This window comes from Artemia sp. Qi Xiang Cuo, chromosome 7, assembly GCF_049724085.1.
Source record: "Artemia sp. Qi Xiang Cuo chromosome 7, ASM4972408v1, whole genome shotgun sequence".
Taxonomy (NCBI): domain Eukaryota; kingdom Metazoa; phylum Arthropoda; class Branchiopoda; order Anostraca; family Artemiidae; genus Artemia; species Artemia sp. Qi Xiang Cuo.
Genome location: NC_142800.1, coordinates 56338320 through 56352045, shown reverse-complemented (window position 1 = coordinate 56352045; position 13726 = coordinate 56338320). Strand labels below are relative to the sequence as shown.

The 13726-nt window shown below is 35.4% G+C and overlaps 1 protein-coding gene across 6 annotated transcripts in view; it reads left to right on the top strand.

Annotated features, from left to right (window-relative positions):
* The window catches only part of LOC148950469 (MAP/microtubule affinity-regulating kinase 3), a 171267-nt gene continuing 157541 nt past the window's right edge, over window positions 1–13726 (top strand). For 5 of the 6 annotated variants that reach the window (XM_089092422.1, XM_089092421.1, XM_089092423.1 and 2 more), the window contains exons 1-2: window positions 28–131; window positions 11828–12054. In XM_089092422.1, coding sequence (XP_088948548.1) covers window positions 11980–12054 — 75 coding nt within the window. In that variant the 5' untranslated portion in view covers window positions 28–131; window positions 11828–11979. Of the gene's footprint in view, window positions 132–11827; window positions 12055–13726 lie in introns of all 6 variants that reach the window. The other variant, XM_089092420.1, reaches the window with a different exon arrangement.

Sequence of the window (13726 nt, the reverse complement as noted above, 5' to 3'; positions counted from 1 at the left end):
CGAAACGTAGCCTGTAGAAGCCATCTTGATTTTTGCCAAGTTTAGCAGGAAAAGGGGAGTGAGTATTTGTGATTTCTTCTGAATATTTACTAAATGAATTGGATTAAAAAAGGATGATCTGTGATTCTAAGGTAACTTTTTCTAATATCAGATAAGTTATATATTGGTTGAAAGCGTATATGTAGTTCAGCCTTAATAATCTGAGGTGAAGTCATTAGGATATGGGAACCAAGGCCTGATTCACAAAATAGGACTAAATACCAAGTCCATTGACTTTTGTTATATATGAAAGCTGTGTTCTACGGCTGATTGCCATGTCACATTGAATTGTGAGTTTTTATTTCTTATTTTTTTATAGGCCTACAGTTAGGTAGCCTAGGAATGGCAGCAGTGGTGAATAGGCCTAGCCCACACCTCTCAATGCATATTAAGTTATAATTCTAGTTGAGCTACTTTTGCTATCTTGGGTAAAATTCTACTTTAGATACTTTTGGCTATCTTGGAAAGGTGTTTGGTTAGGAAAATAGAACTTTCAGGGATGGTCTACAGGCTAAAGTATGTCATGGGAAGTATTTTGAAGTACCTGTCTCCACCCCTTCTTCCTCTAGAGGGTCCGGTAAAGTTCTATGAAATCATATTATTGAGTCAGGCTATGACTAAAGTGAATAGGGTAAGACACCCAGTAGTCGGCCACCTGCCTATTCTCGGACAGAATGTAACTAACAGGGAACCTAGCTCTAGGCTAATATGCTTAGAAAGTTTTTATACAAAGACAAAGCTGGTTTCCCTGGTCACTTAGATATCCATATATCTAAGCAACAATTTCAACTTGTTGCTTTCTTTGTCTAAAATTAAAATAGTCTGCTAAGTGACCAGTTTAGTGACCACTAAGTTTAGTACCACTAAGTGACCACATTAGCCTAGAGCTAGGTTCCCTGTTAGTTACATTCCGTCCGAGAATAGGCAGGTGGCCGACTACTGGGTGTCTTACCCCTAATTCGAATACCTTTTTTTATGCTGATTATAAATATAATAAGCATTTCTATTAAAAATAAATTTCAGCCCCCCCCCCTCCTATATAGGCTATACCGAAACCAACCTAACCTACCTCTGAAGTTGCCGAGTTAGGGGGGGGGGGCTGAAGCTAATTTACGATAGAACTGCTTATTATATTGATAATCAGTATAAAAAAAGGCATCGAATGGTGTATTCACTTTATTCCTAACTCAATAATATGATTTTGTAGAACTTTACCGAGGGTCCTGACCTTTGATGACCTTTAAAAATCTGTGTGTTATAAAAGTGAAACCTTTCAAAATAGATCTTCTGCTTAAATTAAGTAGGCTACAATAAAATTAGATACCAAATCATATTATTGACTTACAAATAAAGTAAATATACCACTTGATGCCTTTTTTTATGCTCTCCAAATATAATAATCATTTTTATTGGAAATTAATTTTACCCCCCCCCCCCCCCCAACCCTCCAATATATTCAAATTCAGGGAATATATTTGCACATTAGGGGGTGGGGGTTGGGGCAAATTTTTTTTCTGATGTAAATGGGAGGTAAGCTTAAACTCTACCCCCACCCCCCTAATGTGCAAATATATACCCTGAATTGGTATATAGGGGTTAGGGTAAAATTCATTTCCAACAAAAATGATTATTATATTTAGAAAGAGCATAAAAAAGGCACTGAGTGGTATATTCACTTTATTTGTAAGTCAATAATATGATTTGGTAAAAATTTACCAATCATTTTTGTTGGAAATGAATTTTACCCCCACCCCTATATACCAATTCAGGGTGTATATTTGCACATTAGGGGGATGGGGGTAAAGTTCAAACTTACCTCCCATTTGCATCAGAAATAAAATTTGCCCACCCCCCTAATGTGCAAACATATACCCTGAATTTATATATATAGGGGTGGGGATAAAATTCATTTCCGACAAACATGATTATTATATTCGGAAAGAGCATACAAAAAGGCATCAAGTGATATATTCACTTTATTCGTAAGTCAATAATATGATTTGGTAAAAATTTACCCAAAATTGTTTTCAGCTTCACAACTTTGCTCAATCCCAATTTATAAGGTTTTAAAGATATGCAAATACATTTCCTAAACTTTGAAAAAAAATTATATGGCTTAAAATTCTACCCAAATAACAGGAATTGCATTTTCAGAACTAAAGCAAGAGAAAAAGAAACTAATAACTGAAAATTAAGGTAAAACGTTGTTTTGTCAAAATTCCAATTACCTTAAATCACAGCATGGAGTGAATTTAAGGATTTTCCATCCTTGTAATGCTCCGTGATGACATCTAATGGTTTTTGTTTGTTGTGATTTGCTTGCTACATTCGGGTTGTAGACTCAGCAGCTTCCCAGGTGTAGAGGAACTCCTGCTGTTGCCAATCTTTGTCAAGTCTTTGCTTGAAGGCAATTGTCAAGTCTGAAGACACAGTATCTTCAGAGAGCTGATTCCACAAGTTGGTTATTCGTTGGCTGAAGAAATGGCTTCTCTCTCAGATAGAAGAGTGCTTCTTGAAAATTTTCATTGAATTTCCTCATGTCACAAGGCATTCTGGGGGAGCAAGGAGACCAGGAAGAGTATTTTTTGAAATGACTTTGTGGGTTAGAATCATGTCGCCTTGCTTCCTCCAGTATGTGAGAGTAGGGAGCTTCAGATGACACAAACACTCTTTGTATGGCACTTGTTTGAGGCCATTAACCATCTTAGTTGCTCTTCTCTGTACTTTTTCTAGTATTTCCCTGTCCTTCTTAAAATAGGGGGACGCCAGGGACATTCCAATCTCAAGGTGTGGACAAACCAGTGCCTTGTAGAGCTTCATAGATACTTTAGGCAGCCGGCTAGAGATAGTTCTTTTAATAAGTCCAAGGGATTGGAAGGCAGAAGAAGATACAGATTTTGCATGGGTACTGAAACTCAGCCAATGATCAACAATGACTCCAAGATCTGTTTCTTCAGTAATTGCAGAGAGGGGGTTACCTTGGAGATGGTACTGCTGATGTGGATTATGCTTGCCAAATGAATGACATGGCATTTTTCAGCATTAAAGGAGAGGAGCCATTTATCAGCCCAGCTTCCAAGAATATCAAGGTCCGTTTGTATAGATTGGAGATCAGATGGTATAGCAGCTTTGCCAACAAGTTTTGAGTCATCAGTATAAAGTGTGAGGAGGTTTGAGAGAAGGTTTGGTGCATCATTAATATAAAAATTGAAGAGACTCGGTCCAAGGATGGTCCCCTGGGGGATGCCACTTAACACAGTTATGGATGACAATAAATGAGGAACACCTTGAGAATCATAGACCCTGACGGCTTGTGTTCTTTCTGATAGGAAACTCTGTATCCACTGCACAGTAACACCATCAACAGCTGCTGCCTTCAGTTTGGCGATCAGGAATTCATGAAATACCCTGTTGAAAGCTTTTGAGAGGTCCAGGAGCACCATATCAACAGGAAATCCTTGATCCAGCAGTGATGTTACATACTCATATGTCTGTATTAGGTTAGTGTCCATGGATCTACCAGATCTGAAGCCATGTTGAGAAGGAGTTAGTATGTTGTTAGCTTCAAAGTGCTGAATGAGAGCTCTATTTACAAATCTCGTGAGCACCTTTACAACCACAGAAGTGATGCTGATGGGTGGTAATTTTCAACACAATCCTTGGGGCCTTTTTTGTGGATTGGCATGACATATAACGTTTTCCAATCTGTAGGTAGCTCTCTGTTTTTCAGGGACAGCTGGAAGAGTCTGCACAGAGGAGAAGCAAGGACATTTCTACACTCTTGAAGAAGCCTTGGGTGTAACCCATCAGGTCCTTTGGACTTGTTAACATCAAGTTTATTGAGGCTACACATTCTGTATCTACCCCAATGCCTAGCACTAACATGCTAGGCATTGGGGTAGATACAGAATGTGATGTTGCTGCAGGGATGGTTGGACAAGACTGGGTGGTGAAAGCGGAGGCAAACTGGACATTCAGTAAATTAGCTTTATCTATTGGCAACAAGTGTGTTACCCCGCTATGTTTAAGGTCAATAGGTCATGAATTTACAGTTTAGCAATAATGGTTGTCTAAATCTTACCAAATTTTAAAAAGAAATCCCAGAGACCTCTTTCAACTTACTATTCTATTAGAATACCTTATTTTGTCTCAAAGGACAATTAAAAATTTTGTAAATAATAGTCAGTTCTCATTTTTCTTCAATGGAAAAAGGAAATCTGGCTCAGAAGATATAGTATTACCTGTCAGTAAATTTTTACCAAATCATATTATTGACTTAAGAATAAAGTGAATATACCACTTTATGCCTTTTTTTTATGCTCTTTCTAAATATAATAATCATGTTTGTCAGAAATGAATTTTACCCCCCCCCCTATATATACCAATTCATGGTATTTATTTGCATATAGAGGGGGTGGGTAAATTTTATTTCTGTTGCTAATGGGTGTTGAGTTTAAGATTTCCAACCACCCCCTACTGTCCACATATATACCCTTAATTGGTATATAGGGGTGTGGGTAAATTTCCTTTCCCACACAAAAATGATTCGCAAAAATGATTATTATATCTGGAAAGAGCATAAAAAAAGGCATCGAGTGAACTTCACATAAATTCACTTTATTTGTAAGTCAATAATATAATTTGGTAAAAATTTACCAACCTGTCATATAGGCAAATTTCACAACCCTCTTGAGAGAAAAGGAGTGGAGGTAGGTACTTCAAAATACCTTCCCAGGACATACTTTAGCCTATAGACCCATCCCTGAAAGTTTCATTTTCCTAACCTAACCCCTTTCCAAGATAGCCAAAAACAGCTAAAGTAGAATTTTACCAACAATTTTCAAGACCTGAGAAAGACAAAATATTGAAAAATGTGATTGAAAAATTGGAGAAACAAGGAAAATAGTGAGGATATAGGTGCTCCTCCTGGAAAATATGTTAACTAGGATAATTTTGCATATAATGAGGTAAGAATTGTTTTTTAACATGTTTCCTTATGACTTGGTTTGGTCATACATTTATACCAAAAAAGGCATCAAATGACCCTTTCACTTTTCTGTTAGCTAAATTATATGACCCACTAGAAATTTATCCAGTTTTGTTGTACTTCATCTAAACAGAAGGTCTGTTTTGCAAGGTTTCCCTTCAATAACACAAAGATTTTAAAAGGTCATCAAAGGTCACTGCCCTCTAGAGGGAGAAGGAGTGGAGGTAGATACTTCAAAATACCTTCCTAGGACATACTTTAGTCTGTAGACCCATCCCTGAATGTTTCATTTTCCTAACCTATCCCCTTTCCAAGGAATTTTACCAAAATTGTTTATAAAACAAATGGTAAAGATTTGCAGTTCATACTATTGACTTATGAATAAAGTGAGCATACCACTTGATGCTTTTTTTATGCTCTTTACAAATGTAATAATCACTTTTGTTGCAAATGAATTTTACCCCACCCCTATATATACCAATTCAGGGTATATATTTGCACATTAGGAGGGGGGGGGGGTTAAAGTTTGAACTTACCTCTCATTTGGATCAGAAATAAACTTTTGGTAGATGGCAGTGATGGTATTTAACTTTGATGTATAAAATATTTGAATACAGATAAAGCAGTCAAATTTCTTTATTTTTCACAATTTTGTTAAAAAAAAAAATGTACAACAGTGAAAATAGTGAAGACAAAGGTGCACCACCTGGAAAATATGTTAACTTGGATTATTTTGCATATTATGAAATAAAAATTGTTTTCTTATCATGTCTCCTCATGACCTGGCATGGTCATACATTTATACCCCTTTTTTTATGCTCTCATAATTCAATAATTGTTTCTGGGGCTAATTGCATCTTGAGCCCTTAAAGGGGACCCAAAGGTCCCCTTAAGAAAGAGCATAAAAAAGCATCAAATGATGTTATCACTTTCATCCTAGCTAAATTATATGGCCCACTGCAAATTTAGCATAAACTTTGCCACAACCCTCCTAATGTGCAAATATATAGCCTGAATTGTTGATAGCAGAGTTCAGAATCACAAAATTTAGTGCTATTATCACTTTTATCTTAGCTAAATTATATGACCCACTAGAAATGTACCCAAAACTGTTTTCATCTTCACAACTTTGCTCAATTCTAATCTATGAGGTTTTAAAGATCTGCAAATACATTCACTAAATTTTGAAAGAAAAAACAGGAATACAGCTTAAAATTCCTCTTAAATAATAAGAATTGCATTTTCAGAACTAAAACCAGAGAAAAAGAAAGTGATAACTTAAAATTGAGGTAAAATATTGTTTTGTCAAAATTTTAATAGGCCAATTAAGCAAATTTTTAAGACTTAGAAATCAGAAGAGAGTTAACATAGAAGCTTGACAACACCTTCCCAGAGTGTGTTTTTGGCCCTGTATTCATCACTGAAAGTTTCATTTTCCTAACCTAACCGTTTTCAAAGATAAGAAAAAGTAGTTAAATTAGAATTTTACCCATATTAAGGTAAACATGTAGAGTAGGGACTCTCCAGAAGGAGACATACTAAAATAAAAAGAGAGACATTTTTGTATTACTAATATTATGGTCTTTCTTATGGCTAAAGTCACATTTATGACAGTTCAACCTTAGCCCCTCTGCTTTAGTGGGCCCATATATAGCTGTAGGTTAGGCTATATAAAAAAACACTAAAGAATGATGAAATTCTTACTTTATAATATGCTGCAAGTATCAATTAATCATTTCCCCTTATTCCTTTCTCCATTTTCATCTATGTTTTTAGGTCATTTTCAATACTATAATTTCATTTGATTTGACATTTGATATTACTGGGGTGTTGGTAAAGTTCACTTGTGATGCAAATGAGTGTTATATGTGGATTAACAATGAAATTATGATTCTAAATGTATGTCAATTTCTTAGCTATCTCTTGTGAATTAATCCAGAAATTTACCATAATATACAGCTCATTTCTATTAGTCAGATTTTCATGTTTCTTTTCATTGTTATCCACCTTTTTGAATATAATATTTATCCGACTGACCCCAATTCTTTGCTATCAGATAATGCTTTTGACAGGTCAAGACTATAATTTCCCATTAACAAAGAAATATGATGCATCAACGAATGAAAAATAATGAAGATATGTATCTGGTAAAGTTTAAGAATATCAGCACTCAAGAAGGAAACATGAAAGAACTAAAAGAGAGACATTTTTAGATTGCTAATTAAATGCCTATTTTTATGGTTTAGGGGAGTGGTATATGAAGGGACAGATTTTGGAAAACCTCCAAAATGCATTGGAATAGGAAATGGTTAACATTGGAATAGGAAAATGGTTTATGGCTGAAATGAAAGCCCCAGAACTCCTGCATAAACTGTGATTTTTCCAGATTTTCTTGTATAGCTAGAAAAAAAGGGGATGTCCCTGCTAATACCATTTGTCCCACTATTTACTAGGGGTGGTATATCTTGGGACACAAGGTAGTATACTCTGGGACATAGTAAAGAGATTCATGTAGGCCTATTGGTAGAAAACTTCAACTATTCATCATATAAAACTGCATTAAAAATTTGACTTCAAAAGTAAAAATATCTTAGGCACAAGACTAGACAACCAGTCAGCAAACATGAAGTATGATGCTGCTCTGGAAGCTGTACTGGGTGCTGGGGTAGGAGGTGACAACTTTTTCAAAACGTCTGCCCTTGGATAAAATATTGAGTCTTCTTGATCTGGCCACTTCCACTTTCCTTGACCAGCCATGGACATGACACTCACTCTGACACTGTTCTTATTTTTCTCTTGGACAGACCTAGGAAAATACTCTCCTTTGTTAACAAATTTAACAAAATCTTTGAGTCACAATCGAGAATCATTTTTTCATCATTGCTTCCTTCTGAATCCAAAAACAGGTTTTTATTTGTCTGGTCTTTTTTTGCTTTTCCAGCTCTTCCAACAGTCCCAACTTTTCCTCTAGTCCTGCCACCCTGTGCTTTCTTATCTTTTCTTTTGGCTTCTTGATCTTCAATCTGTCCTTTCACAGGAGTGTCAGTAAGAATCTTTGTAGAGCCTTTCTTCCTCCCTCTGCCACTCAGCACATGTGGCTTGGCTTTAGGATATGGCCAAACTTGTTCTGGTGTCACAGTAACTGAAATGGGTGTAGAGGATTGATCAGGCCCACTTGTACTTAGGGTTTTGGCCAGGTTGTTTCCAGGTTCAACTGAATCCAAAGCATCAGGTGCAGGTCTGTCAGTTACAGCAGAGGTTAGTAAAAACTCTTTTCTGTAAAGATGTCTGGGTTCTAGGGCCATATCCCTGCCTTTTCGAAGCCCCTCATTATGGTGTTTGGTGTGAAAAATATGGGGAGGCTTTGGCCAGCAAGATATGCAATCTTGTATATTGTCACAGTCTTCCTGGGTTAGACATCATCCAGTTGTCCATAGCCTTGTTCTATTGGCATATGAAGGGAAAATACATGCAAATGAGAGAGAGAAAAAAGAACTCTTACTGTATTCTCTGAACTCAATATAAGAACTGAAGATAATTAAAAAACCCTGCCCCTAGAACGGCCAAGCCGCCTATGGGCTGTGGGGGGGGTCTATCCATAAACATGCTATTTCCAGCCAATCCAAGCCCTCACTGGTTGCAACATCAACTCAAATGAATCAACTTTATTACCCTTTTCTCTCCCTGTTAATTTCAACAAAAATTGGCTCACCCATAGAACTACACAGTTACAATTTGTGACTTTAACTGCCTACACAATAAAAGAAAATGGTGTTACCACTATTAAGAGAAAATTAAAATTACCACAAAGAGGAAAGGGAATAATTACAAACCAAAAAAGAGAAAAACAAAGGACATTTATCTTAAAAAACAAGAACAGAAGGTTCCAACATGTGGTATATCATGTCCCACTACATATCACCTGTCCTTGTCCCAGGCTATACCATGCAACCTCTACTTGCAAACTGTGTCCAATTTTTTTTACTGTTGCATGTTTTTCCACAAGATGGTCACATAACATGGCCTGATGTTTTTGCTTATGTTTGCTATCTTACACACACGATTTTTTGCAAACCATTACAGAATAAAGCACAAAAAACTATTGCCCAAATATTTTTTGGGGGGTATAGCTGAAACTTTGAAGTCGATTTTCTCAAAAACAAAAATAGCAACTTACCAAATGATAGAACTGTCATGTCAACCATTGAATGAACTATTCTAGGTGGCTTTATTGGATTTTTTAAAGAATGCTAGATGGCAGATAGTACCATGTCTCACCTTATACCCCATCCCTGCATATACTACTCACCCCCGCCTTAAGTTTCAGCTTGGACCAATCTAAGGATTTTGTGATTTTTTCCATATATTTGACAATTCATCCCCACCCCATCCCCCAATGATCTCATATATCCTTAGGTTATATAAAAACTAACTTAAAAACAGTGAAATTCTTACTTTATGATTTGCAGCATATTTGTATTAATCAGATTCTCATGCTTACTTCCATTATTTTTCAAGTTTTTAATTCATTTAATATAGTATTTTGTTGTCCAATATTCAAATCATAACCATTTGGAAACTCTGAGTCCAATAATTGTAGCTGGTTCTACAACAGATTAATTGATATAAAGAACAAGGAATGAACATATTATTAGGGCTTTATATGTTTCCATTAGGTGGGGGGGGTAGTGCATTGGTCAGGTAATGGCTGTTATATTGGAAAGGAGTATAAAATAAGGAATCAAGTGGTACAATTTTATGTTCCTTTTATTGGTAGCCTAAGACTATAGAAGGAGGGGGGGGGCGGGCTAAGGATGAATTGCCAGAAAACACAAACAAAACTGTAAAATTTAACAAAAAATTAACAATCTAAAATTGTCTCTCTCTTCTGGAGAGCTGCTACTCCTAACCTTAACCATATATTATTTTGGGCTATATCTGGGACCATTAGGGGGGGGGGGAGGGTGTTGTGCATTGCCTGAATACCAAATATTACATTTGGAAAGAGTATAGATTAGGAAATGAAATGCTGCTATTCTTTTTTTTATTACTTGGTTTTACCTTTTGGGCCCCATTATTTATGGATATTTTGTATTTTATTGTGGTTGTTTTAAATAGGGCATAATCATAAGTGCCTTCAAGTAGACCTTTGAAAGATTTTCTATTTGGAATTTTTTATTTAAAGGAGCACTATGATTGGTGTGCATGAATTGAATAGTTTGGGCTAAAATGTATTTCTTTTTTTATCAAGCTCTTTTACACTGGAAAAGTTCATGGAAGCAGGTGTTACACACATATGGTAGACCTTTAATTTGCAAAATCTGAAATATGCCCAGTTAAAGACACTAGGGGAAATTCTAATATATTATTAAGAACAGGAGCAAAGCAAATTTGCACATATAAAGCAAATTCCTGATGGTATTTTCAGCTATTATTGATGGTATCTGACTTTTAATAATATTTATAGGGTTTATTGCCACAACTAGTACAAGTTTTTTAGTTGCAAAACATAAGCAGTTGATCCAGTATTACAATTAACATATATTGATAATATTTTAATCATTAAATCTTAAAGACAGGAATCTAAGAACAAGTTTGTGGTCTCAAAGCAACTTAACTTAAATAACTATGGAACATTGTATCAGTATAATTGACTTATTGTTGCTTTGCTTTGGAGTTGGCTCATAAATTAGCATGCTAATGAATTTTAAGTTGAAAATTGAAGAGTAATCTGTTTGTGACACTAAATAGTGGATAATCATTACTAGACCAAAACACTAGACGTTGTATAGAGAATAAGTGCAATCAGGTCCAACCTTTCAATAGAGTGGGGGGGGGGGAGGTCAAAATAGGAACAATTGCATTTTTAGCCTGCTGTTTCCAATCCTTTCTTGAAAAGTCCATCTGACCAATTTTGGGGGATGGGTGTTATTGCCTACCACCCTGTCCCCTGTTTGCAGTTATGACATAGAATCTCAGAAAATTGCATGCAATAAACTTCAAAGGGATGATTCCACATGATTATTTCTGGAGGAGGAGTGAAGAGGATGTGCAACCTATTTCAAGATAATCCTATATTTTCGAAGTCTTTTTAGTATTTTCAGGGGAAGGGGCTGGATACTTATTGGTTGGGACTTGAAAATTCTGTGGGAAAGATTTATTCTGTCCTTGTTATTCTTTTTCAGATTTGGAAGCACACATTAGTCTTGTGTACAGGACTTTATTTTCATGGTTCATTTTTACATACTGAAGTAAAAGAAGATAGCAATACTGCTATTGGTCTTAAATCATTTTAGCCAAGGAATACAAATAAATGCACACACCTTTGACATTGTTAGTTGATTATCATTTTAAATCAGCTGTTTCTTTTGAGTTTGGGTACGCGTGAAAAACCAATAGTAATAAAAAACAAATACTTTTCTAATTTTATACACTTTTTTTTATTAAAAAAAATCTAACAAGTAGGAATCGAAACTTTATTGTACAAATACTCTTTTCACTGTCCTGAAAAAAATTATAATTTTTCATTTATTGGACACATTTGTAACTGTCTGTAATCAAGTAAACCAACAACTGGATGAAATCGGCACTTCTTATAGTCATCTGTGAATTTATTTGACAGTAAAGGGAAAATTCTTCTAGCAGTGCCTGAATTTGGTGCTCTTTTTTACATAATTTGTGTAAAAGGTTGGTAGTCAAAGTTGTGGTTCAAATTGATCATCAAATCATATAGTTTTCAATTTAGATCTTCTACGAGTTTCAATATGTGCAGCTGCATTTTCAATTGTTATTTTTTTCCAGGATTCTGCAACTTCATTTTTGTGTTACCTTGGAATGGATTACTGTGATTAAACCTACTTTTAGTATTTTATTATTGTGAAGTTATTATTAAGATTTCTGGTGGAAAATATTTGATGGTGACACATATTAAAATTTAGTTCTATTGTTATGGTATGGCTAATGCAATGAGGATTACTTTGCAAACCGTCCCAGAGTCTCTGCAGGCTGATCATGTTTCAGCTGCAAAGGTAGGCTTTTTTCCTTTTGATTAATTTGAAAAAAAAATTCCACAAAATAAGTTTTTCAAAGAAAAGTAAGGAGCTCCATTAAGCCAAAAATGAGCAAAAATAATGTCAAATAATCTTCCAGTATAAAACTACCACAAATCACTATCAATAAATAAATGAAACTCAAAACGAACAGAAATTAAAATAAACAGCCAAGTCAAACTTAAAACAAGCAAAAATTAATATGAATAAGGCTGATAACTCCCATGCCTTCTCAAGGCCAGAACACAATTTGCGCTTTACTGAAAAAAAAAACAAAACAAAAAACAAATGACCATGGACTGTCAGTTTAATTGACATATATTGATATGTATTCCTTAAAGTTTTGTTAATTTTTTGTTTATGAAAGTAAGAAAAGTAAAAATATTTCAAATGTTTTTTTTGTTTGTCCGCCACAACAAGCCCTATTAGTTTCAACTTCACATACCAAACTGTTCCTAAGACATTGGTGTTACACCCTTTTGACAACCTGCATACAGGAGGCGTGTTCTGATTCAGTATATCTTTCCTCCTCAAAATTTCTTGAAAAGTTCACCTTCATGCCCTTAGGCATAGTTCTGATAGTGGTCACAGTAGTAGTATTGATATTACTAGTAATAGTATTGAATAGCAGTTGTACTACTAGCAGCAGTAGTATTAACATACTGCTTTAGGTCAGTTGAACACCCCTCTAATCAAGTCCTGGAAGTTTCAACTTTATACAATTAGCCATTGCTATAACATTGCTGATATGCCCTTTTGATAACCTGTATGTTCATATACTTCTTGATATTTTCATCTCAATGCTCTTAGTAGTTGCAATAGAAGTTGTAGTAGTAGTAGTAGTAAATGTAGCAGTAACAGTAGTGTTTCCAATTGTGTGAACATAGTGCCTTTGGGTAAGATGATCTTCCCCTTTAAGTATTCTCTGAGAGTTTCAGCTCAATACCCAAATCAATTCTTGAGATACGCTATTTTGACAACGTGCATGCACATAGCGTCTTTTGATTTAGTTCAAATTCCCCCTTAATACTGTAAATGGAGCTGTGTGGTCACAGTAGTGGTGGTAGTTGTAGTAGTATTGATAGCATGCAAATATTGCCTTTTTTTATCATCTCCCTTATCATTTCCTGAATTTTCCAAATTAATATTTTTAGTCATTCCTGTGTTGTACCCTTTTGACAATCCATATACACATAATGTGTTTCGATTTAGTTCAGGACTCCCCTCAGTATTCTCTAAATGCTCACCTGAAATTGTTCTTCTTTTTGAAAAGTACATTTCAAACATGCATACCTTTTTCAATAAAATATATTTGATGTAAACAATGAACAAATTGCCTAACTTACAGCCCTTGTCCTGTGGACTCTGGGGAGGTTGACATCCCCAATACTGGACCTTTCAATAATGCTTAACAAAAAGATCTCGTAAAATTTCGATCGGATATATTTTAGGGAATGATAGGCTCGGGGGGGGGGGGGGCTAACGTACCTCTAGTTCCTTTTGCTTCTTAAAAAGGGCGCTAAAACTTCCGACTTCTAATCAAATGAGATCCTTCTGAACCAAAGCTTATTCAATCATCCGTTCCATTAAAACCTTATATGCCCAGATCATAACTTACAATCCTTGCCCATGGGCTTTGGGGGATTGTGTC